Raw genomic sequence first — 27,125 nt, 5'->3', positions numbered from 1 at the left:
CGACTCTTCTAGCCTTTCCTAATTATACTTTCACATCTGGTAACAAAGCATAGAAGGTGATTGACCGAGTGACCATTTTCTCATTGCTCTCAGGGATACACATCCCAAGTATCCACCAATAAGGGAAAAGTTAACATGTTACATGCAGTGGATGTCTTAGGGCAATAGGGCTTTATTCTTTCTTGGACCCAAAGTTATGGGGTTGTTTTTTTGTAGCAAATTCTAATATAATTTTCTTTGGCTAGCTTACAATGTTTATACAAATTTTATATACACACATATAACATGCACTTTGTTTTTTTAGATTACAGGTCCACCAGGTTGTGGGAAAACTCAGTTTTGCATGATGATGAGTGTCTTAGCTACTTTACCCACCAGCCTGGGAGGATTAGAAGGGGCTGTGGTCTACATTGACACAGAGTCTGCGTTTACTGCTGAGAGGTAGGGTGTTTTATTTTTCTATTATAATGCTTTGCTTTTATAGTTCCTATGCACCATGGGACATTTACAAACAGGTTAAAATTTATTTTAACTTTTAAGAACACAGGATGCTAGATACTGGTTTTAGAGGAAATTTTTCTTTTGAAATCGATCTCGGAAGCAGATAATTTTTCTTCCTCTTCCATACCTTTCTTATTGGCTTAAGCAGGGTTCCTGTATAAGTTGTGTTTTGTAGAAGGTTGAAAAGAGATGAGGTAAAGAAACAGGGAGGGATGTCAAGTAAAAACAGGGAAGAGGGAAGACTTGGGAGAAAAGGGGGAGCTGCTTTATACTTTATTTCTAGAAAGAAGTAAAATATTGGTGAATGGATGAATATTCACCAAATAGGAAATTATGCATTTGGAGATCAATTCTTGCCTCTTAGTCAAGATAGAGGGAGCTATTTTTTTTTTTTTTTTGATTCTTTGAATTACATCATTATGAACAACTGTCTTCTTTATTTCTCTGAATAGTAGTAGATCAAAAAGGACCTGATGAGGTATGACGTTTAATATGGATCATCAACTTGATAGGCTGTAGAATTGCCTAGGAGACAGGCTTCCATGTCGACCTGTGAGGACTCTCTAGGTTAGCTCAGCCTCTGGGCAGGCTTGTGAAGGATTGTCTTGATTAGGTTAATTGAGGTGGGAAGACTCACCTCAAAGGAGTGTGGCCCCACTGGGTCCTGGACTGAATAAAAAGGAGAGTGCTACCTGTGGGCAAGTGTTTATCATCCCCTGCTTCCTGACTGTGGGCTGATGGGATCAGCTGCCCTGCACTGTACCCTGAACTGTTCGCCCTGAGTTGCTTTTGTCAGGGTGTTTGGTCAGGTGCCAGCAACAGGAAAGATAACTGACACACACGGGAAAGGTCAAAGTGTAGGTTTCTTTCCCTTTTTGGACCCTGTAAGTTTTCTGAGCCTCCTCTTCCTTCCTCCCTTCAGGAGAGAAGGTTTCAGTTTGGAGGAGATAACTAAGTCACACTGCAGTCACAGGAGGCAGCCTCTGCCTGTTTGTGAAAATGCATGCTTGTGGTTCTTTTCTTTGCATATAGTCTTAATTATATTTTGGATTTTTCATATTATTTCTCTTTTCTGCTTTCATGTAGTGTTAGTATTTACATCAGAGGCGGAGTGCAAAACAAGTATAATTTTAGTCCTCATACATTTATTTTAGTATATGTTACATAATTAACAAGAAGGTTGTTTTAGAATAGGGGTAAAAACCTGCATTGTTTTTAGTTTTTACTTCATTCTTCATATAGCCCGAGAAGGGGCAAAGTTGCTCTCACACAGAGTGCGTGTTGAGGTCTGGTGAGGGCATCAGAGGAATCGGAGGGTAAAGGCGGAATTGGAGGTGTAGTGCCTTTGATATTGCTGTCTTCAGGAGTCTGCTGTGGTGGGTCATGCATGGAGCCTCTCTGGTTCTGGTCATGTGTTATTTGTGCTGTTGTCAGTCTACTTGACCCTGTTAGGGTTATCAGAGTTGGATGGTCAGCGAGTTGAGTAAGCTTTCTGCCACAAGTAAACTGAACACTCAAAGAACAGTGGTGGGAACAAAAATAGGTACACTTTTCTCATGTGTAAAGATCTGTTTCAGCTGTTCAGTGATGAAAGGACCTAAAGCTGGTTTGTTTTTAGGCATCTGTATCCACTCTGTGCATATGTTAGTGGGAAGAAAAAGGGCTAGGCACACCTTTCATCAGGGAAATATCCTTTTTAATTTTTGTATTTTATGTATTTATCTATTTATTCATGAGACAAGGTCTCTCTACATATCTCTGGATATCCTGCAACTTGCTATGTAGACCAGGCTGGCCTTGAATTTGCAGAGATTTGCCTGCCTTTGCTTCCTGGGTGGAGTGCTGTCATTAAAGGCAAGCATCACCAAGCAGGGAGGTTTACAGGATATCTACTTCCTTCCATCTTCTTACCTGCAGGTGTTTTCTTTAGCCACAGTAATCCCCTTGCAGATTTCTCACTAGACCACTTCTATGTGGGAGAATGGGAAAGCGAGAGGAGAAGGTTCTCTAGCAATCACGATGAGTTTTGAGGGCTGGTTTATATTGCTGCTTGAATTAAAGTGAGACTCATAGCAATGAGGAACCGGAAGAGCATTGGGTTGGTCAGTCAATGTTTAACCAGAGCTTAGGTTGTTTCTGGACTTAAGAAGAGATGGAGGGGGCGGGGGGAATAGGAGACTCAAAGGGAATTTGAAAGAGCGGCTGAGATGCTGAGTGTGCAGGATTATGGACGCCCTCTTCTGGGTGATTCAGAAAAATGTCTGTTTTTATTTGTTTGACCTATTAGACATCTACTTAAAAGAGTATATAGTCTCAGATGCCATAAGTTTACATACATACATGGGTAAGCAAAGTAACAGATCTGCGTTCCAGCCTGTGGGAATTTGACAGCTATGAGAATTCCCGTCTATATGAATTAAATAAGCATTATATTATGTTTATTGGAGGCAAGCAGGGAAAGATGGAATGGGTAGTCAGCGTGTAGCAGAGGTGCAAGGAGATGATGCATTATTGAGATTTGACAGGGTGGAGAGGAATCTCCAAGTGTCTTAACAATAGTTGTATATATGATTTGTGGCTTGTGGAGTTATATTGCTTCAAGGATGTAATTTATAACCAGGGCCAAAGATTAACTCAGTTTAAACACTAAGTAAAAGGAAAAACTGGTTTGCTTATTTCTCTTATCTTAAAGAATTCATTTTATAAGTGACATTGTGGGGTGGCTGGTTGTGCATTATTCAGGTTTATGGTTGAGGAGTGTTGATGAGGTTAAACCCGAAGGCCACATATGTTTTTGCCTTGAGCATGGCTTTAACATTCTTATTTCAGATATAACTCAGAAAGAGTATTATCTCTGTAGGTATTCTTTACAGTTGTTTTCACTTTGTTATTTATTTCTTTCCCTACCGTCTGTCTGTCTCTCTGTCTGCCTGTCTGTCTGTCTATTTATTTTAGTTCTTGATTCTGTCAAGAGTATGTGCATGCAATTGCATGTATATGTATGTGAGTACCTGTGCTAGATAGTGTGCATGTGTCTGTGTGTGCAATTCGTGTGTGTGTGTGTGTGTGTGTGTGTGTGCACGCAATCCTGTGGACCCAAGAAAACAGACAACCTTGGGTGCTATTTCTCAGGTGCTGCCTACTTCCTTAAAAACTTAAAAATATATGTTACGGGTGTTCACCTATACATGGCTACGCATCACTTGTGTGCCTGATGTCTAAAAGGCTGTGAGCTGCCCCCGCTCTTAGTCTTTTGTAGTTCTTCAGTTCTGCCATCAGTGCAAGAGTGGCTGTAAGAGTTTGTGTCTACAGTACACAGTGTACCGGTCTGTCCTCTACTGTATCTACTTATATAGATTTATAAGATGGCAAATAGTTGGTTCTGAGGTCGTTAATAATGTCATCATCTATACAATTTCTGGTATTTTTTAGTGATTTGATTTTGTCCTGCCTATAGTTCTTTTCTTCTCCTTTACATACCTGTGAATGAAAATTTATTATTTTATGTGTATGAGTGCTTGCCTGTATGTGTATATCTGTATATCAGCCCATGGTTCCTACAGAGGACCTCGGATCCCCTGAAGTTGAAGTTATAAATGGCTGTGAAGTGCTAAGTGGGTACTAGGCTGAAACTGAGTCCTTGGAAGAGCAGTCAGTGCTCTTAACTGCTAAGCCATTTCTCCAGCCCCTTTCCTATTGGTTGTTAGACATTGCTATGTTAGATGCTGGACTTTATTGTACATTTCTAAGGTGTTAGTCTTTTTTGTTTTAATGATATAGTTAAGATTATTTTGATGGTCTTTGAGACACATTAAGCCTCTGTGAAGTCCCTCCTAGAACTCCACCTGCTGCCCAGGGTATTATGAGATCTCTGTATCTCTTGTCATGGGAACATACACTGTTCTCATCTTGTATGAGTGCTGAATTGTTTAGTCTCGTGTTGTCTCCTGGTTCATCCTGAGGAGTTTCCTTCCATACATTATGCATATTACTTCTGGAGTGTACCCTGCCCCCAGGTCACTTCTTTTCTGCCCGTGACTTCATGAGTTCTACCAGCTTAGCCGTCCCAAACTCTGATCTCATCTTCTCCCCTCTGGGTCCACCAGACTCACGTTGGCTTCCCTTTTTTGTGTCGTAGAATGCAAAGGGCCTCTGGTGTGAGTCTGGGACAAACCTCAGGTTCCTTTATTAGTTTCCTTTCTCATGAGGGTCTTAGTTTTGAACTATTGTTTAGTGTGTGAAACGGTTATTTCAGATATTTTGTCTGCTTTTCTAGTTGATGCTATCAGGGCAATTCCCAAGCCAGTTAATCTTTTGTGCACAGAAGTCAAAATCTCCCTATTATTTATCTTGAATTCACTCCATACTGGATTTATTTCCTAGCCCTATATTGAAATTGATTTTCAAAACTTTATTCAATTCAATAGTATTTAAAATGCAGCCATTGCTTAGCGGTGGTGGTATGGTTTGCGGACTGTGTTACTCAGTCAGTCAGTCCTGTGACTCCTTTAGAGTGTACTTACACAGACTATTTAGTGTGTGTTCATCATGGATGTGGCCTCTGCAGCAAAATCAAAAGGTGTGGTGAGCAGAAACAGTGTGAAGCTGATGCATTGTGTTTCACAGAACTTAAAAATACTGTAGAGGTAACTTACATTCTGAAGTAATGATTGCTAGCAGTGTGAACACAACCAGAAGAATCACCAAGTGTTCTATACTGTGCATAATTTATATACTGTGCTTCTATATGGCTGATTACATAGTGAGTTTGTTACCAATATTACTATAAACTGACTAATGTACTGCTGTCCTTGTACAGTATGTTGGCTGTGACATTGCCAGGAAGTCACACAACCACCTTGTGCTCAGTCCTGCAGCACTGCCAATGGCGGTATTGCTCTCCCCACCAGTTTCCATCAGTTGACCTCTTAGGACCAGTCTCTCTTGGTTTTATCCCTGTTTCTGACCACATTAGTCTGTGTTGCTGGGCCCCCTCAGTTTGTCAGCTTCTAACCGTTGGAGAATCTGGGAACCCAGTTTTAGGATCTTGTTCCTCCTCTATCTGTCCTCAGCCCCTCAGATCCACTCTCATGGTTTTAGCAAATTTATTGATTGGCAGAAGAATCATGGGTTCATGATCTGAGTTTTACCACAACCTCCAGATTCATATACATTTGCCACTTGACATAGTAACATATTATAGTCACATTTATATATGTGGATAGCTTGATATATCTGAACATGGATTCTGGATTTCCTGGTAAAATACACACACACACACACACACACACACACACACACACACACACACAGGAAGAACACCAGTAACTACAGTCCTGATTGAATCGCCATTCTTCTAGATATTCATCCAATTCTTCCAGCCCCCTGCCTGAATTATACTTTAAATCCAGTTGCTTCTAGTTATCTGAGGTATTATCTCCCCGTGTCAAAGCACCATCATTTCTTGTGTGGACAGCAGTACCAGCTCGTCTTGTTTTCCCCTTGCTCGCTGAAGCCTTTTCTCCATGTGACATCTAGAACCATGTTCCTGCTCTCCTTCCTCCTCCCTCTCTCTCTCACTCCATCTCTGTGTGTGTCTGTGTGTGTGTAGGTGTGTGTGCCTACGTATGGAGGCTAGAGGAGGATGTTGGGTGTCCTGCCTGATGTATCATTGTTTTCCTTCCTCCTTTGAGACTTTCTCACTGGCCTTGGAGCTAGGCTGGTGGCCATCAAGCCTGAGGCACTGCTGCCTGCTGAGCAGACCTTAACAAAGACTTATTTATTATTTTGTATCTTACATGTATGGGTGTTTTGCCTGCATGCATGTCTGAGCGATGAGTGTGTGCCTGGTGCCACAGAGGCCAGAAGAGGGTGGCAGGTCTGGAGTTAAGGATGGTTTTGAGCCACCAGGTGGGTGCTGGGAAATGAATTCCATCTTCTGAAAGAGCAACCAGTGACTTCTAGCACTGAACCATACCCCCACCCCCACCAGAGCAGTCTTTTACTTTAAAAAAGTTTATTTTTATTTTTTAAAGAAACATACGTGGGACGCAGTGGCTGAGTGGTTAAGGTAATGGTCTGTTAAAAAGGGAAACCTGTTGGTGTCAGGTCTGCTCCCAGACTTCTCATTTTTCTCAATAAAACCCAAACAGACTACCATAGGTCTACAGGTCTGAGAGGACCTTGATTTCTGTCTGGCTGTCTGGCCTTCCTCCTGTAATCTTCTTCCTGCTCCTTGTTCCAGCTACATTGTCCCTTAGAGCACTGCAGCTGGCCTTTGGGGTGCTGTGCTCTTCTCTCCTTCTGGAATGTCTTAGGGTTTCTATTGCTGTGATGAAACACATGACAAAAAAAAAAAAAAAAAAAAAAAAAAAGAGGGAGAGAAAGAGACGGATAGACAGACACACAGAGAGAAACAAGACAAGACACTAAAACCCCAAAACAAGCAAACAAGTTGGGGAACAAAGGGTTTATTGGGCTTAAACTTCCACAGGCCAGGACAGGAACTCAAGCAGGGCAGGGACCTGGAGGCAGGAGCTGATGCAGAGGTCATGCAGGGGTGCTGCTAACTAGCTTGCTATGGCTTGCTCAGCCTGCCTTTTTACAGAACCCAGGATCAGCAGCTGAGGGATGGCACCAACTACCATGGGCTGGGCCCTCCCCCATAAATCACTAATAAAGAAAGTGCTTTCCAGACTGGCCCACTGCCTGATCTGTGGAGGCATTTTCTCAATTGAGATTTCCTCCTCTCAGATGTCTATAGTGTGTGTCCAGGTGACACAAATCTAGCCAGCACACAGAGAATGTAACTTTCTCTTCCCATCTGCTCTTCATTTTCTCTTTTGGGGGGTATTGTGATGTCATATACTCAATACTTACAGTAGTTAGTAGTACCTAGCACATGGTATAGGTACTTAGTAAATCTTTTTTTTAAATAATTTTTTATTAGATATTTTATTTACACTTCAGATGCCATCCCCTTTCCCCATTCCCCTTCCCTTAGAAAACCCCTATCCCATGTCCCCTTTCCCTTTTTGCATTTATACATTTTTTTAAAATAATGTTAATCATAGGCTTTATAAGTTTGGAATTGTTCAATCAGAGGTGTAACCCACTGACCAACCTAGATATAACAACTATCTTTGACTGGTGGAGATACATGAATATCTGCCTCCCTGTCCTCCCCCCTCTTTCTCTGTTTCATCACCTAGCTTCTCCTCTCCTTCTTCTTCTCCTCTTCTTACTCCTTTTCTTCCTCTCAGTACTCCTCCCACCTTAGCTCCTCCTACACATCACCCTTCCTGTTAAAATGAAACTTTTCTCTCAAAATACAATTAGAGCATAATTATGCCAATTTGTACCAGTGAGGTACAAGATAGTCCTAATACCCAGTCCATCATTTTGTTGACAAACCAGCTCCTCTATCATCTATCCTAACTAAAACATTTAGTTCTGAACCTGGCTTTAGGATGAATGTCAGCTGACGACCATCCACTCAAATCTTTTCTCTTAAGGTAAATCTTGAATGAATGAATTTTAAATATATATATATATTTTTTTCCAAAGGAGTGCCTTTAATAGAAAGATACCCACTAGGTGGCACTGTTTTCAAACTTAATGTGATTATGTTGGAGGCAAAGGTAGGTTTTCTGTTGCTTCCTCTGAAGAACGAAGATTGTTGTCAGATACTAATGGGATTGATACCCAGGCATTTAGAAAAACTTCATTGGTTTTTATTTATTTTTTTTTATTTATAATTTTTAAAAAGTTTCCCAGAATAAAAGTCATTTGGAGAAGAAGCCTTTAGGGAATTGTACCGTATTGGCGGGCATGTTGCATCTACTTAGCATGGCAAATGAGGACAGCAGTAGCTCCTACCCATATGCTGACTATCATTCCTCACGAGCAGACTTAATGGAACAAGTAAGGAATCCTGAACCTTTCACCACTCAAGACACTGGTGGAAAACTAGCCTGTTTGTTGCACTGTAGCCGGCTGGTAAGTTAGGGACTCGCATCTGTTCCTAACAACAGGGTATCCAAACTGTGAGAACGCCTCACGTTTGCGGTACACATGGCTGTCCCCATCCTATTGAAAACCGGTGTCTTCCAAGTGCTAGAGCTCCAGTTGCCTTCTCTGCTGAGCACTGAGTTCACATCAGAGTTACATCATCATCACCACCATCACCACCACCACCACCACCACCACCACCACCACCATCATCATCATTTTAATCATAAAAATCTGTAAACCCTCTTAGTTTGCCCATTTTCCACAGCCAACGCCACATCATTTCCTTTTTGCTTTTTTTTTTAACTTCCTGTTCTTCTTCTCTCAGTCCCCAGCCCTGTCAAACACGTCTCACTCGGTTACCTCTTTAAATACTATTTTTTCTCTTGAAGCATTTTTATCTCTTCTTATTGAACCATATTATATGTTTTTCTTTTCAGTTTACTGAAAATGCACTTAAAAAGTTCTTGACTGCCTTTATTTTTCTCTCCTTTTTCCTGTTTTAGGTCTCTCCCTTGCTCCTGATTATAGCATATTTTGGGATTTGTTTTGTTTATCTGTTTAAAGTTCTCAGCCTCTTCTCAGAACCCTTTAACTGTGTGGAGACGAAGACACTGCTCTTTTGTTCTTCTGTGTCTCTAACATGAACGTAGTGTTTACAGTTTCTTTTCCAGATCCCCCTGGATGGCTAAGTAGGCTGACGAGAGTCATTTCAAGTGGGATACAGTTATATTCCAAGAGTTCTGTTTTTGAGTTTTACATTTTATACTTTCGTAATTTCTAGCAATGCCCCTCATGCTTCATTCTGTTAAATGAAGCTGTCATTTATGTTCTAATTTGTCATTCTTCTTCACTTGACCTGCCCCATAAGATCAGATATAGCCTTGAGGTCTGAGTCAATATTTAGAAAATAACTTAACATTTTGTTAACAAGAAGTAACTGGATAGCATTAATTTGGTTAAACAATAATTTTCTGTATACCAAGGAACTACTAGGTAAATTTTGATTGAGAAAGCATATTTTCTAGAAAGAGACATGACAATTTAGATATGTTATTATTAGGATGCAGTACTATATTTATTGAAATAGACTTTGTCCATTCAAGCAATGGAAAGTTTTTTCTAATTTCTAATATGTTAAAGTATCTGGGATGAGACAAACGTTGTTTGTAAACATATTATTTCCAGAGTGAAATGCTGGGGACTTGGTTGCTTGTTGGAAAGTTGATGAGACCTAGACTGCTTGCTAGGTTCTGACAGTCAACCTCTGATAATTCACACAGAGGATCCCTGTATTCCAGACTCTGAGCCTTTCCTCCAGCTGACATACGGAAATGTCTTAGGGCTTTGCCACATGAGATGTGTTGGGGACTCAGCAGTGTCTCAGTGTTCACTGTTCTTCCTTGTATCCTCCTCCCTTCTCTCCATAGACTGGTTGAGATCGCGGAATCCCGTTTTCCACAGTATTTTAACACTGAGGAAAAGCTGCTTCTGGCCAGCAGTAGAGTTCATCTTTGCAGAGAACTTACCTGTGAGGGACTTCTACAAAGGTAGGCGGTTTTGTATTACTAAAATAATTGAGAGTTTAGTAATGCTTTGAGGGTTTTTCTCTCCCCATTTTCAGCTTCTTAGTAAAATAATTCTCACATAATGGAGTTAAGGAAATAATTATTTGTGCCTTCCTTATTTGTTGTAGTTTGTTTTGAAATGTTTCTTTAAAATGGAAAAAATTAAGTGAATATTTTAGAATCTAAGTGGTTTATTAATTATGAGTTGCTTTGTTAGTGAATTACCTGTAAATGTGGCAGCATAGAACAGCAAATATATATTTTCTGGGGGCTGAACATCTGGAAGTGGCTTGGCTGTCTCTCCTGCTTTGCCCAGGACTGTGGTGGTTTTTGCAGGGCTGGTACGCCTGTTCCCAAGCTCACTAGTGTGTTGTTGGAAGGAGTCCTCTCTTTACATATGGAAGGTGTCGTCTTTATGCACCACTGTCTGGAACAAGAGCAACACCATTTTGCCATAAGCGTTTGTCGCATAGGCCAACCCTTATGTGGTGTGGGAGGGCACTTACATACAAATTCATACAAAGATATGACACACCAGGATAGGAGACTACGAGGGGGCCATTTTAGAGACTGGCTACACGTGGTAGTTTTTCTCTAAAATTACAGCTCATATAGTATCGTAGGACAACATCAAAACACTGTGTCTGTTTCCAGAAGAATGCATTATGAGTGCTAAACTAAGTTTTCTGTGCTGAATTTTATAGCCATCATTGTAACATAGGGGAGAGAGCGAGAGAGAGACAGAGAGAGTGTGTATACATGCACTAGTGCATGAGCAAGTGCACGTGTGTTACTGGGTTTGAACCTAGGGCCTCATGTGTGTCAGGCAAGTGCTCTACTAAAGAGCTGCATCTCAGCCATTTTTAAAGTTTTTATTTTGATAACATACCGACTACATTATCCAGTATGGTTTTGAACAACTCCCACTGTAGCCCAGCTTAGCCTTGACCTTGCAAACCTCTTTCTTCAGTTTCCTGAGTAGTGAGGACTACAGACCTGTGTTACCGGAGGTTTGCTGTTATTTTAAAGCTCATTAACCTTCTCATTTCCGTAGTGTTGCTGTTTTAGATTTACTTATTTTATATCTTATGAGTATATTTGCCTGCATGTTTGTATGTGTACCACTTACATGTCTGGTGCTCTTGGAAGTTGGAAGAATGGGTAGGATCCCCTGGAACTAGAGTTACCGATGGGTGTGAACCCCCGTGAGCATACTGGGAGCCAGACTCTGGTCCCCTGCAAGAGTAACAAGTATTTCTAACCACTGAGCATCTATCTCTCCATCCCCCACACTCCGCTTTTTAAAGTCCTGTCTTGGCAGTTGCTTATAGATCTTCAGTGTTAGACCTGCCTGCTTTTCTAACTCCAAAAGCATGACTGTCCTCTCCCCACCTTCTGTCTCTGTCCTGGAGAACAACCAGACTCTCAAGCGTGTTTGCTCTAAACCTCTGGGCTGTCTCACTGTTTGCTCTCACACCCTCTTCCCCTCACAGATGTTTGCAGACCTTCATTGCTGACTCTAACTCTACACTGGCTCCCTCCTCCCAGCAGCTGCCAGGATTTACAGCTTGCCCAGCCTGCCTTTGGCTTTTTTCTCAAACCCTCATACAGTGTTCTTTCATTTTCCTTCTGAAAAGAAAAACAAATAAATAAAATTGTGTCTTAAACTTGTTTTTATTTATTTTACAAATTCTACTTTCATAGGCTTGAATCTTTGGAGGAAGAGGTCATTTCAAAAGGAGTTAAGCTTGTGATTGTTGACTCCATTGCTTCTGTGGTCAGAAAGGAGTTTGACCCGCAGCTTCAAGGCAACATCAAAGAAAGGAACAAGTATTTGAGCAAAGGAGCGTCTTTACTGAAGTACCTGGCTGGGGAGTTTTCAATCCCAGTAAGTGTCTCTTTTCCTTCTTGTCTCTTAAGGTCATGACCTTACAATATCGAGTACTATACTCAGGGAAGTCTCAACAGCTGACCTTCCAAAACTTGATTGCTGTGGCAAGTAACTCTGCTTTTGTAAGCCACCCTCTCTGCTGGTTATTTCCCCTTTTATAACTTGACCCCAGGACAGACTTAAGTGCTTCTGACGGTTCCCACTATCACTTCCTTTATTCCTCCTCACTGCTTACTCTTCTGTATGTTCTGTGTGGTGCTGAGATTACTATTAAGTGGTACAACTTGCGGAGTGGCCTGGATCTGTTTCTGTGAACTTTCTTTGCATCTATGGTGTATCCTGTAGCTTTTGTAAATTGAATCTTTTGGGCTTTGTTCATAGGTTACTGTGTTCAGTGCTGTTTTGGTTTGCTTCTAGTGGGCAGAGGTCAACCATTAATGGAAATGCCATGGAGACAACCTTAAACAAGCTGTTGGAATGGCTTTCCGTGGTGAGCATTGTGATCAGGAAATCTGAGGGCCGGTTATCAGGGTCGGTGATGCACAGCAGACAACACAGAAATGCATGTGAAGGTACACCCCAGTCTGCTACGTGTGGGGGTGCTGTACTTGCTCCCCAGCCTCAGGAACACTGATTATTATTACGTTTGCTTTTATTTCTTCCAGACAGAATCCTGCCCTGACTGCCCAGCCCTGACTGTCTCCCCACAGACCCTCTTGCTTTTTGCCTTAGTGCTGGGGTTGCAGGTGTGGGCTGCCACACCCTTCCAGGGTTTTCAGTTTTAGCCGTGTCCTACCCAGACAAGGAAATTCCTTAACATGACATGAAATTTGCTTGAGACTTCATGGTTTTTCTTTGTTTTGGAGAAATTAAGATCTTGGGTCTTTGTATCATAAAGAGTATATATAAATTATGTGAATCACCATGTAGCCTTTCATTTGTGCAACCAAGCGAGAAGTCAGAGAAGGTGTCAAACACATACATTCTACATATTTTAATGCCTCTAAAATTTATAGTTTGAATTAAGAGCAGATATTACAAAGTTTATCTTGAGAATTGTTATCTTTAAGTTTTTAATGGTTACTTAAAAATGATATATTTGGGGCTGGAGAGGTGGCTCAGTGGTTAAGAGCACTGACTACTCTTCCAGAGGTCCTGAGTTCAATTCCCAGCAACCATATGGTGGCTCACAACCATCTGCAATGGGATCCGATGCCCTCTTCTGGTGTGTCTGAAGAGAGCAATGGCGTACATAAAATAAATAAATACGTCTTTTAAAAAATGATATATTTGAATTTCTTTTGTTCCTGGTCAAGTAGAATAGAAAAATTTTTAAAAAATTTTCCAAGAGATACTTTATGGGATTTTAATGGACACTTAAGATTAGTTGCGTACTTATGTTTACTAACTTACGGTGTTATTTGACCTAAGTCTCTGCAAAATGTGAACAATTAACCTTTTAAAAGTTGTTTGTTTTAAAATAGCAATTATAGGCTGATGTGTTACAATTCACTAAGATAATTTATGTTTCTGGGTAAGAAAAAGAATTCTACTCTCCTTTGTCTTTAGTAGAGGTCTCTAAACAACAGGTGTTCCATGTCTGAAAAGAGCTGGGCATGGTTGTGATCCGGTGTAAACGCCATTGTTTGTCTGTCTCTAATCCAGATGCTTCTCCCTAGGCAACCAATATCTTATGGCATTAGGAGGTGCAGCTGCCTTTAATCCTGGAAAGCAGAGGCAGGAGTGTCTCTTGTGAGTACAAGGCAAGCCTGGTCTAAATAGTGAGTTCCAGGTCAGCCAAGGCTATCCAGTGAGACGCTTGTCGAAAATAAATAAATAAATAAATAGTAAATAGAAGGAAACATAGGAATCTAACTTTTTTTTATTATTATTATTACTTCAAGACACTGACTTTCCCCCTTGCCCCCACTATTTAAAATTTGTTTTACTAGAGCAAGAATTTTATAATTCAAATTATGTTGCCTTGTTCTTAGACTAGCTCTGAATAGGCCAAGCTATCTCACATTAAAGAATTACAAACTTAAAGAAAGGAATGCTTTACATTTTTGTATTTTGCTGAAAAATCTTTTTTATAGTCTATAAAAACATTCATTTGTTTTTATATTTTGCCATTTTTGTTTGTTTTGTTTTGAATTAAGTCATCCATGACTAGCGTTGTTTGCTCGACCTGGCAATTGCTTGGTTCATAAGGTTCGAAGTTCTCTTTCCTTTTAGAAGTTATTTTATATTTTGCATTTTTCATAATATTTAAAAAATTCAATGTTTAGATATTTTTCTTCTAAGAAGCATGAGGTGATATTTTTCTTCTTCTGTTTTTGTCCCTGATCAAATTTAGTCTTTCGGAACCCAGTGGCACTGTTCACTGCTTTCTGGGCAGCCTTTTTCCGATTGCTGCGCCATTAGTGTGGCTATGGTGTCAGCAGCCTTCGATTGTAGAGACTCTGGAGGTGCAAGTGTGGAGGAGTTCTAAAGCCTGCTGTCCTTGTCAAGGTCAAGAGCCTTTGAGTGCTTCCATGTTAGCATCTACACATCTCTGGGAACAAAAGCAAATGTTGGGTGAATGGCTGTTTTCTCTTACTCAAACCATGTCCCCTGCTCTTGCAGATATTCTCATGGACCCCCATAGCTGACTCTAGGGCTGTCACCACAGGAGTATGATAGAGAGGAATAACCCTTCCTACGTGTGACATCATCAGGTGTACTGCATTTGTAATCAACACAATGCTGTACAAATGAGTATGCTCATGTAATGTTATAGATGATAACTGTGAGGTCTATAGATTATAATATGCACATATATTATAATATGCATATGTTTATAATATGTACATGTTTTATGCATATGAGTTTATAATATGTATATATTATGATATATAATTGTGCATATAATAATATATATGCTATACCTTCTTTTGGTTTTAACAGCCTTGCTATAGTTAATGTGATTACTCGTTTTTTTTCCTTGTCTTTTGAGCTACCAGCAAACCTTATGTTTGGGAAGGGTGACATCATTTGAGCTTCATGTGGACATGAATGTGCTTATATTTTAATTCTGTCATGGCTCTTGTCTGCATTAGTCACTGACCATCAAAGAGACTCTAAGTGACATCACTTTACTGGAAACACACATATTATTATGTTATGGGGGATTTGAGTTATAAAATTAAACATTCTCAGGAGAGAATTTTATAGACTTGAATACATTAAGACTGTGGTTTGAGAAACACGCTTGCAGAAGTCTGGTGAAATCTTTCTCTCCAGAGCTTTACAGAGTTTAGGTGTGTGCCGCTGTGGGGCTTTAAAGCATGCTCAAGCTAGTAGTGGAAGGAGTAGTAGATCCTTGTCTTAGGGCTCCATTGCTGTGGAGGGACAACTTGACCAAGGCAACTCTTATAAAGGAGAACATTTAATTGGGGCTGGCTTCCAGTTCCAGAGGTTCAGGCCGTTGAAATCATGGCAGGAAGTATGGCATCATACAGGCAGACTTGGTGCTGGAGTGGATGAGAGTTCTGTATCTTGATACAAAGGCAGCCAGGAGGAGGGTCTCTTCCACACTGGGTGGAGCCTGAGCATAGGAATCTGCAAAGCCAACCTATACAATGACATACTTCCTCTAACAAGGCCACACCTTCTAATAGCACCACTCCCTAGGGTCAAGCATTCAGACAGGAATCTATTGGGGGTCATACCTATTCTAATCGCCACCATCCTGAAACTTTCTAGATGGTTAGTGGCAATATTATGAGAAGAGTTTAGATGTTGCCTCGTAAAGTCAGCGGTGACTGTGGTTGTGCTGCCCATTCCCTGCCTATCCTGTCTACCATGCATATAAAGCAGTAATGTCACACTGAGAATTCTTGATCAGATTAAGATAATAGGACATTCTTGTGAAGACTAATTGTTAGATAGTAGCCCCCCCCCATTTCTTTTTTACAGATGAAACTGAAAATAGGAATTGTTTTTTTCCACCTATAGTTGTTAAAATCCAGATTATTCTAAGACATGACTGTAGCTATTTTTCCTGTGGTTGTCCTCTGTGGAACAAGTGTGGAAGAGACCCTTCTGCTGGCTGCCTTCTGATCAACATCTGATCTTCATTATGTGCGTGTTGGGAATATGCATGGCTCTAATATATTGTTTATCAAGGTTCTTTTGAAATAGTAATGCCCATTTTTATGCTTAAAACTTTAGAGAAATGAATGAAAATATGTGTACTTCTCATTTTGGTATTTCAAGGCTTTCAGATCATTAACAAGAAGAGACATTTTTGTTTTAAGTAAAGAAAATACAGTAAGATTAACTTTTTTATTATTTGAAAAAGGCATAATTTTTTCCCTCAATTTAATTTGACCCAATTTTATATGGGCCAGAATTTATCTTTTACCTTTAGCTGTCCCATCATGCAAGGTGGGACATCATCTTTAAGATCATACCTTATCATTGACACTAATAAATACTAAAAAAATTTAAAATAATAGTGGAGTTCACTTAAATATTAAGATTTTGTTAATTCCAAAATTTTCATCTTGTGCTTCTGACATAGGTTTATATGCCCACTTTTGGATTCTGCCTTCTTATGAATGTTCGGAGCTTACGTTTCTAGGAGAGTCTTATGAAGTTGCTCATTGAGATAGAAATCCCAGATCCTTAACACTGGTGTCAGAGTTTGCGCTGTGTATCATTATTGTGTGGCTTCTCTGAAAATCAGGTTTTTTGGGTTCAATCTGACCATTCATATGAGTCACTGAGAACAAACACCCTACACTCTGAGGTGAGGAGGACTCTGAGGAACCTCCTGTTTGCTTATACCATGTTCTTTCAACCTATCTACTCTCTATCCGTGGGCCTTAAGCTCACTATGTAGTAAGCCTTTATTTCACTAGCTAGGAAACTTTTCTTTCATTTGTTTAGCCTTTTCTGATGTGGCCAACTTTGTTTTTATTGTTAACTAAAGCCAGAAGCTAGAAACACATATACGTTAATGTATAGGTGATTGGCAAGACAGCATTGGTTTGTCTGAGGGGTGCTGGGATGAATCAAGTAGTCAAGGGATACACTCAGTGTGAGGAAAGGGTTAACTTAGCTGGCTTGGGTTGCTCAGCTTTCCAGAAAAAGCTTCCCTTTGGGCCTGACTCTTGCCTGAGTCCTGGGAGATGAGCTCTAAGCCCTGGGAATATTCTACCTAGTAAGTATTTCTGTATCCACAAGGGTTGAGGGCACAGGTACTAGTTTGATCACAGTTTATGCAAATGATGTGGTTTGTGGTGAATGTTGATTTTGCTCTGGGGACTGGAGTCTAATTAGCTGAGATCATTTAAGTAGGTGCTGTATACCTCCTGATTGACCCCTAATAACAATCTGGACAATAACGGTTGAGCCAGCTTTCCTGATTAAAACCACTTAGCACATGTTGTCCTGAGTCATGGTGGAGACCATTAAGCATACCCTTGCAGCTCAGCTGGGAGAAGACAGCGGGAGCGTCTACTGATTTCTCTGCACTTTGTCACACTTTTCTTTGCCTATTTCACCTGTCTCTGTCCCTTAAAAGTCATAACTGGGGAAGGGAAGGGAAAGAAGGGGAGAGAGAAGGAATCTTAGCTATAACATCTTTTCTGAACTTATGCTTGTAAAACTATTTTTATTATTGCATATTGATAGTTTATAATGTCTTGTACTGATGGGATACAAAGTGATGGTATGGTAATTTTAATGGTAACTGCTTAAGACTGGCAAGATTTAGCTAATAGTGTTCCCACGAGCACGATTCATTAGTTTGGATGATCGTGCTGTCGTATACTGCGCGATGGTAGGAGGAACTGGGAGAAGAGAACTCTGTATTCTCTTTGCAACTTTATGGTGAATCTAAAATTACTGCTAAGTAGACAGTTTTTAAAAAGGAGGAAAAGTGGGTGATTATGTTTGCCTTAGTTGGTCGACACAATCATAAAGGCGCTGTACTGGTTGTGTCTGCAGAAGGGGGCGTGCATTTGAGGTACTGGCTCTACTCCTTTGGCCATCTGCTCTATAGATATTATCTACTACCTCGTTAGTTTTAACACTCTTCTTCACCTTTCAGCCAATCCCCCTGGTTTCATCTTTGTAATAAACTCAGTGTCTGGTTACTTCCACCATCTCAGTCCTATATCCCCGGGTATTGGAGTGCAGCACTGGCTTTGCATTTAGATGTTATCTTGATGGATAGTCCACTCCTGCTAAAATTAAGACCTCGAGTAAGTATGTATCCTGGCTCTGACCTCAGTTATCCTGTTTGAAAAAATGGGTATAATCTCTGACTTGTCTGGCTGTGGGGAATAAATGAGGAGGTCTGTAATGTTCTTCATGCAACACGTGGTACAATCTGTGAAAGGCAGCCTTTAGTTGTTAATTTTAACAGTTACCTCATTCCCAATGCTTTGTATATTCCCAATGCTTTGTATATTTTCTATCTTAATATTTTTACAGTATTAAAACCGCAAGAACAGGTCATGCTGTCCTCTTCAGTGTCCCTTCCTCAGTGTTGTTGATAGATTCTAATGCTTCCTGAAGCCTCTTCTACCCTATAACTCCCACTGTTTGGTATCTCAGACTTTTCTTCTGTGTAAGCTTTTAATTCCTTGTATGCTTAAATTTTTCTCAACCTACTTTTAATAACGGTTCTTAACTGCTTTAGCCTCCCTCCTAGCCCACCACCCAGCAGAGATAGTGGGAAAACAAGGATACGGGGAAGTGGACCTGGTTAGAAATGGTTCTTTGGAGTCCCATCTGTATTACCAGCAGTTCAGTTCACAGGACTTAGCAGCAGGAGCTTGATCCACTCGCAAATACTTCATGAATATACCAGCAGTCCAGCTCAGTAGTGTCAGGATTGCAAACACTAATCAGCAGCGGTGGCATGACCTAGCAGAAACAGCCAGTCCTTAGCTGAGTCGGCATGAGTCAGCAGGAGTGACTAGGTCCACCAGGGATGCCACAAGACGTTCTCTGCCATGGCTCTCTCGATGAAGCAAAAAGATCAGTGAAGACTTGAGACCAAGAAGCATTGCAAAACTAGCTATGCAAGCCTATCTCTCTCTCTCTCTCTCTCTCTCTCTCTCTCTCTCTCTCTCTCTCTCTCTCTCTCTCTCTCTCTCTCTCTTCCTGTGTCCTATTTATACTCCCTCCAACCATTATGTGTCCTCCACGGGTCTTGCTTCACCACATGTCTTACCTCAGGACATGAGTCTTAGCAAAATTTCACGTGAGTCTGAATCAGCTGACATTACCCTGCCAATCGGCCTGAGACTGTGAAAGCAGCAAGAAGCTGCCAGAACACCACTAGTTTTTTGGTGTTTCTCTCCATGGAGTCATGACAAACGGAGCTCAATATTGCATGTAAGGTGAACCAATAAATGCATATAGCTAGTGAAGAATCCTTCATCACACATCTGTCCTTTCATGTGCTTACTTTAGCAAAACATCCTTTTACCTGTGTCCATTTCAGGAAAATCTTCCTTCATGTGTTGGTCCAAGCAAAACACCATCTGTCACAACTGACTTTCTAAAGAAACCACAAGTTTCCACTTCAATTCTGCCTTCAGTAATTGTGTCCAAAGCTCTATGCTAGGCACAGTGAGGTCATAAAGATGAATACAACATAGTCTCTGCCCTTAAGGCTTCTATAAGTAAGTCAACTGCAGAGACAAATCACTCTCTGTGGTATAATCAAGGACAGAATGAGTTTCTTGTCTACTGTTCTTTTTCTATCTAACTGATGAGTAAACATCGTGGCACCTCCATTTCTGTCAGATTACACAGAGAAGAATAATGGGAACACCTAGACTTTCACTTTCCAGTTTTAAACTCAGGGTATCATGTTGCTCACCAAGAGCTCTTACCTGCTGAGCCATCTCATCCATCCATCATCTATCATCCATCCATCCATCATCCATCCATCATCCATCCATCCATCTATCCATCCATCCATCCATCCATCATCCATCCATCATTCATCCATCCATCATCCATCCATCTATCCATCCATCCATCATCCATCCATCATCCATCTGTCCATCCATCCATCCATTCATCTATCCATCCATCATCCATCTGTCCATCCATCCATCATCCATCCATTCATCTATCCATCTATCATCCATCCATCTATTCATCCATCATCCATCCATCCATCATCCATCCATCCACCATCCATCATCCATCCATCATCCACCATCCATCCATCCATCATCCATCCATCCATCCATCCATCATCCATCCATCATCCATCATCCATCCATCCATCCATCCATCATCCATCCATCCATCATCTATCCATCCATCCATCATCCATCCATCATCCATCCATCTATCATCCATCCATAATCCATCCATCCATCATCCATCCATCCATCATCCATCCATCATCTATCCATCTATCCATCCATCCATCCATCCATCCATTCATCCATCCATCCTCTGTGCTGGGGTTGAACCCACATTGTGCATGCTAAGCTGATGTCTCCCCACTGAGCTGCATTTCTAGTTCCTGCATTTTGCTTTTCTTTGATAGCGAAAGAGATAATCTTAACAATTTCACACTTCTGCATTTTCATTTTGATTCTCTTAATGTTGATTCACTGTCTATTGGGAAATGTTATATTGGGCTTCAGTATTCTTAAAACCGAAAAGGCAAATGTGTACACTAACTTAAATCCTGTAATAAATATGTTGCCTGAAAATAATTTCCAGACACTTTAACTTTAAGCCGTTCTTAGAGAACTTCTGAAATACAGATGGCCTCCTAACATCCTCTTTCGAGATTTTATGAAAACCCAGCATGTGCTGAGAGTGTACAGAAGATGCTTCAGTTCCATGGTGTTGTCACAGGTAGCCAACAAAGTGGCATACTTAGGAATTTAACTTAAAGCTCCTAAGGACTTAAAACAGAAGGAAGTTTTTATAGGCATCATGTCTCAAAGACTTTTTCCTGTACATATATGCCTTATTTATGTGGAAAGGATAGTTATAACCTGAACTAGATAAGTGATGTCCATCATATAAGGATAAAAGAATAGTATCATTGATTAGGGTGGGCCAATTATGGACTGAGTTATCTTCCCAGCCCCAAACATACTATTTTAAAGACATTATTGTATAGTGTGAAGTTTTTTTTTTTATGCTTCTAGTTTGTTACTCTGTGTGATCCTTAGCTTAGGCTACTGGAACTTCCTGTAACATGGGATTGGGCTGCGTTGTGGTTTTGGAAGTAACAGTTCTTCATTCAACAGTACAGCTTGCTTCTCACTTTCCTCTTCCAGTCTCTGGAAACCACATTGTAAAGGTTAAGCATTTCATAGCAACAGCAGGATGTGGTAGAAGAGACCCAGAAATTCAGGTCAAAAGATAAGTGTTTCAGTAGCAAATGCGTTACACCTGGCTGTATGACCCTGCTCTAGTCAGCTCTCTTTTCTGATACTTGGTGTCCTGTTATGTAGGAAGGGATTAAGTTTCTCTATCATAATGCTTAATGTTATTACTAATAATATCAATAGAGGAATAATAATTTAATATATTGTTGGATTACTAAATTTTAGGGTTTTTTTTTTCAGTTTGGGAATTACATTCATGTATAATTTAACAAGAAGGTATGTTTACATATAGTTGTTTTAAATGAGTAAAAATATTATGTGTCTGTGAGTGTTCCGTCATAGGTTTATATGCATCATGAGTTTGCAGGCTGCTGTGGAGGCCAGAAGAGGGTGTTGAGACTGAAAGTTACAGGTGGTTATGGGCTACCTGATGTGAATGCTGAGAACCAAACCTGGTCCTTTGTAAGAACAATCCATTCTTTTAACCACTGAGCCATTTCTCTAAATTTTAAGTTTTAGATTCTGAAACACCATAGGTTTAATTGGCAGTTTTATTACTGTTTAAATTGAATTAATGGTTATGTTATGGTTTGGATATGATTGTACCACTAGGATTCATGAGGTGGCAGCTTGGTCCCAGTTTAGTGAAGTTACCATGGTGGGAATTTGTAAGAGGTAGGTTTAGGGGAGACCCTTAGATCAATGGGGTTGTGCCCTTTGAAGTGATTAAGGTAGTTCTTGTGGGGCCCTATGGTTCTCTGAAGGGTGAGTTGTAAAAGTAAGACCATTCTCTGCCTTGTTCTCTGGCGTCTTGGCTGGCAGTGTGATCTCTTCCTTCTCAGATACACCTGCACTATGATACCAAATCTGCCAAAAGGCTTCACTGAAGCTCAGAGCTGAGCAGATGCTGGTATAATGCCCTTGTATGTCTAGTTCTGTGAGCTAATTCAATACCCTCTTTTTTTTCTCTTCCTTTCTTTGCTTCTTTCTTTGTTTTCCTCTACCTCCTTAAAAATGTGTGTGCATGTGTGCATGCCTTGGAGCTGGGGTCACAGGGAATATGCGCTGCCCCAGTTCTGGGAACTGAACTCAGGTCTCCTAGAAGAACACGTGCTCTTAACCTCTGAACCATCTCTGCCACTCTTCTTTCTTTCTGTTTTTGAGGCATGGTTTCACTGTGTAGCCCTGGCTGACTAGAACTCACTATGTAGGCCAAGCTGTCTTCAGATTTGTAGCAGTCTTCCTGCCCCTGGCTCCTGAGGTCTGGGATTAGAATCATGAACCATCATTTTTGGAACTATTTATTTTCTTTAAAAAGATACTCTGCCTTAGATTTTTTTTTAAAATGGCAATAGGCTAGTATGGCCTGTTTTTAACTTTAGTTTTTTGAATGATGCGTTAGAGTTTCCTAAACTTAGAGAATGTACTTAATGAATTTTATTCATTTTTGAAGTATTTTATGACTAGTATTAATATTTCTTAAAAATAACTTGTAAGTAATAGTTATGAATGATTTCTAGTGTCATTTTTGAAGGCTGTAATAGGTTTTCTTTCTACTAAGACCAAGTAAGGTTTCCATCTAGTAATAACTCAGTGTGGTTGTTTAAAAATAAATATTTAACATTTGTTTATAGAGTACTCTGCAGTTTTTAATTAGCCCGAAGCAGTGTTTATCTGTGTAGATGTCTGAAGTACCTGTGCAGCGTCTTCTCTGTGCTCCTTGTTAACAGCCTCGTGACTTGGTCCCCTCTTTGTCCATTCTCTTTTGTGCCCATTTCAGCTTGTGTCAGGAAGCTGATCCCCAGGTCAGGTAGGGCTGGTTTGTCCAAAGATCACCTTACTGCTCTTATGATCAACAGTTCCCATAGGAGTTGATGATCTAATTCTGGGGGCCAGAAAATTTTTTAAGCTTCTGGTAATATTCTCGTTCTTGATCGAAATCTGTTGGACACTACTTTCTTTCCTAGGACATGTCTAAGGGTGTGTGACCACTAAACCCTTGCTGGCATTAGTGAAAAGTCTTGTTTCTGGTTTTGTATTTACATTTAAAAAAGAAAATTTAAAAGAATTATCTATCTATCTATCTATCTATCTATCTATCTATCTATCTATCTGTTTTATTTGTGTGTGTGTGTGTGTGTGTGTGTGTGTGTGTGTGTGTGTGTGTGTGTGTATGCTGGTGTCCATAGGTGCCTGAAGGAGACATTGTATCCCTTACAGATGCAATTTCAGGCATTTGTGAACTGCCTGATGTGGGTGCTGGAATCTGAACTCTGGCTCTCTGATAGAGTAGTAAGTGCTCTTAACCTCTGAGCCATTTCTCCAGCCCCTGTATTTATGTTTACCTGTGTATTTTCTTGTGGTTAAGTTCTTGGGATTGAAATTGTGGTCTATAGACTGGCAGAAGCATCCCCTGTGAGCCTGTTGGAATTTCAGGCCCTCCCTTCGTCCTACTAAATCAGAGAGTCTCTGGATGATTCCATGTGCATAAAAGCTTCAGAGGGGTTGTTTAAGTCCCTGCAACTTGGGTTTTATTTACTTGCAGCTGGAAACATCCTGTTCTAGTTTCATTTCTATTGCTGTGATAAAATACTGTGACCAAAAGCAACACAAGGGAGTAGAGCTCTTACTTGTCTTCTAGGTTATAACTGTCATTGGAGGGAAGCCAAGGCAAGGAACTCAAGCTGCTAGTCACAGCACATCCACAGCCAGAGCAAGGAGAACGCATATATTCTTGCTGCCTGCTGGCCTGCCTTTGCTCAGTTAGCTTTCTCACTTACACGGTTCAAGCCCAGCCTCTGAAATGGTGCTGCCCACATTGGTCTGGGTCCTCTTATATCAGTGAACAATTCAGGCAGTCTACCACAGATATGCCGCTGGCCAACCCGATTTACATAGTTCCTCAACTGAGGCTCTTAGATGACTCTAGGTTGTGGAAAGTTGACAGTTAATGAGTTGGGCACAGTGACGCAAGCCTTTAATTCCAACATTGGAGGCATAGATAAGCAGATCTCTGTGAGTTCAAGGCTGGCCTGGTGGTCTACATAGCAAGTTCCAGGATAGCTAGGGCTCCAGAGAGAGACTCTTATCTCAAAAAAGAAAAGAAGAAGAAGAAGAAAAAAAAAAACAACCAGCCATCACAATTCTCTTCAAACATTCTAGACTTCCCCTCTCTGAGGAGGTGCTGCCCTTCCTGTGCATGTCATATAGAAACAGGGAGGGGCTAGTTCTACTGTAATAGAAACATCATTTATTGGATCATTGTATAAACATACATTTATTGTACTCTGAAAGGTATATGGCTTTACATTTTTAATAGTTATTTTCAGTTGAAACATAAAACTAGAGTCTTTACAACTGTGGTCAAAAGGACTTTAATGTTGTTTTTGGCAGGTCAGGCTATGAGCATAGCTCCACTGGTTGCAAGTCAGCTTAGAGAGTCACATTTTAACTCCCTAAGGGTTGCTCCTCCCCGTGTCTCCCAGCTCTGCTCCTTTTTCAGCTAGACAAGGTTCTGAACTGCACTTCCCTTGTAGAGTCATGAATCTCTAGGGACCGACTCTGGTCACTGGAGAAGCTGCTGACTTGGGCATCTCTGTTACAGAGTTTCAGTCTCCTGCTGTATCTCTGTCCACTAAGACGAGCAGCAGGGACAAATTAAGACTACTTGCAATCTAGGAATGGTATCTAGCTTTTCTTCTGTTCTCTTATATAGATGCCGTATTTCAAAAAGCAAACTGTATTTAAAAGTTTTCTTGCTTGTATATTCACCTAGAGATCTTGACAGTACTAGGCAGGATGGTGCAGTATTGAGTTCACAGACTATTAAGCTATAATTAATAGATGGCAAACTGTGTCTGTGTTGTTTAGCAGTGAGGATTCACTAAGGTGTAAGCTTTAAAGGCAGTACTTGTAAAGAGTATGTGTCAACTGATTTGTATTCTTGTAATATGCTAGTTTTCCTGTGTGATAGGCTTTTCGGTGGAGGCTGTGGAAAATGAAGCTCTACTGTCCACTTCAGACATGATAAAATTGAGGTAGGAAGATGAGGTAACACAGAATATCCTAGTCAGGAACCTAGAGCTACATGTCCCCAGCTCGTTCAGCTCCGCAGGGGTCTGCAAGGCAGCTGGGTGTTCTGAAGTTTCCAAGGGTTACCTTTGCTGTTGTTTGAGTTGTGCATCAGTGCTTTTTTCTTACAATACTGAAAAAAAAAAAAAAAAAAAACAGCTAGCAAGCAATCTGGTTGTTTAAATTTTGATGTCTGGAGACATTTCTCTCCCTGCCTCTCAAGAACCAAGTGAAAAACTGTCATGGCTAATAATAAAATCTAAATATTGAAACAAAAGTGATAATTGGAAAAACTCACACTGAAAAACATTTCTGATGAGACTGATAATAATTGACCAGTAAACATTAGGAAGCTCTGCATAACTAATCTTTCAGATGATTGGTGTGTGGACTATGAACAATAGTGGTAAAGATCTTTTTGGAATACAAGGTAGAGTAGAGGATTTTAAAATTGTGGAACAAAAGAAGTTCATTTCTCTGCAGAGTTTGTGTGGCAACTACTTTTTAAAAGTTAGTGCTTGTTGAGGGTTGGTATATTCTCAAGTGAGCATTTCTCCAGTTATATGAAAAAGCCATTAAAGCACATTTTCCAACTGTAGATAGAGTCATATTATCTTCAGAAACACTAGCCAAAGCAATACCATGTGACAGACTGCAGACATAAACATGGGAGCATAGTTAGTTGTTTTCTATGGTGATTTGCAGACATTTCTATTAAAAATGTATTTTGTGGTCTGAAGAAATGGCTCAGTGGTTAAGAATGTTGGCTGCTCTTCCAGCGAACCTGAGTTCAGTTCCTAGTACTTACATCATGTGCCGTAACTCCAGCTCCAGGGATCTGATACCTTCTGGCCTCCAAGGCACCTGCATGTACATGTTCGTACACAGACACAGATAAACACACACACACATTAATACAATTCAAGAAACAACTTTGCATTAGATGTATTACTGTCCAGTGAGCTTTTAAATAGAATTATAAAGTAAATAATGAATTATAATATAAATAATAAAGATCCCAGGCTGGACATAGCATGTATGCCTTGTAGTTCTCTGGGGAGGTAGAGACAGGAGGATCTGAAATTCAAGGATGTTTGAAGCTGTAAAGGAAGTCTGGGACCAGGCTTGGATATATAGGACTTTGTTTTTAAAAATGAACATAGATACTTGATTGAAATTTGTTTTATTTCAAATGTGGTAAATACTAGTATGTAGTTCATATGTTTGAAAGTGGCTTGTGAACCTTAGTAATTATGACAAATAGAAAGCAGTCTTTGTGGATGAAGACAGTTTTCAGTGCTTATCAGCTAAAGCTCCAACTTTTCAGTTGCTTTTAAGACCATCAATAAAGTGGTCTTAACGTACTTTCTCCAAATTGTCTTTTTAAAGATTTGTTTATTTTATGTGTGTAGGTGTTTTGTAGGCACGTATGTATATCTGTGCACGGTGAGTGTGCATAGTACCTGAGGAGGGGTCAGATCCCAAGGAAATGGACCGGTGTGGGCCACCATTTAGATCCAGGGAAGAGAAACTATCTCTTCTTTATCAGTCAGCGAATTGTGTCTTATGTTGGTCCAAACGTAGCCTTCCTAATATTCATTTGAGTATTCATTCAGTACTGCATCTGCTTGTTCCGTTATTCAGCTGACAGGTGGAGGCCCCTATCCTTTTTGTATTTCTAGTCTAATGCTGTGTTATCTAAAATAGTCCTTAGCCACA

General features: G+C 40.4%; 1 protein-coding gene across 4 annotated transcripts in view; it reads left to right on the top strand.

The window, feature by feature from the left end:
- The window catches only part of Rad51b (RAD51 paralog B), a 494,355-nt gene that overhangs the window by 17,667 nt on the left and 449,563 nt on the right, over positions 1-27,125 (top strand). For all 4 annotated transcript variants that reach the window (XR_013106749.1, XR_013106750.1, XR_013106751.1 and 1 more), the window contains exons 5-7: positions 305-441; positions 9,942-10,061; positions 11,784-11,967. Coding sequence is in view for 1 of the 4 variants with exons in the window: in XM_076921851.1 (XP_076777966.1) it covers positions 305-441; positions 9,942-10,061; positions 11,784-11,967 (441 nt within the window). In the remaining 3 variants the exon portion in view is untranslated. The remainder of the gene's footprint in view (positions 1-304; positions 442-9,941; positions 10,062-11,783; positions 11,968-27,125) is intronic.

This window comes from Arvicanthis niloticus, chromosome 23 (genome assembly GCF_011762505.2).
Source record: "Arvicanthis niloticus isolate mArvNil1 chromosome 23, mArvNil1.pat.X, whole genome shotgun sequence".
Lineage (NCBI taxonomy): Eukaryota > Metazoa > Chordata > Mammalia > Rodentia > Muridae > Arvicanthis > Arvicanthis niloticus.
Note: the sequence above shows the minus strand (reverse complement) of the source record. Positions and strands in the feature narration are given on the sequence as shown.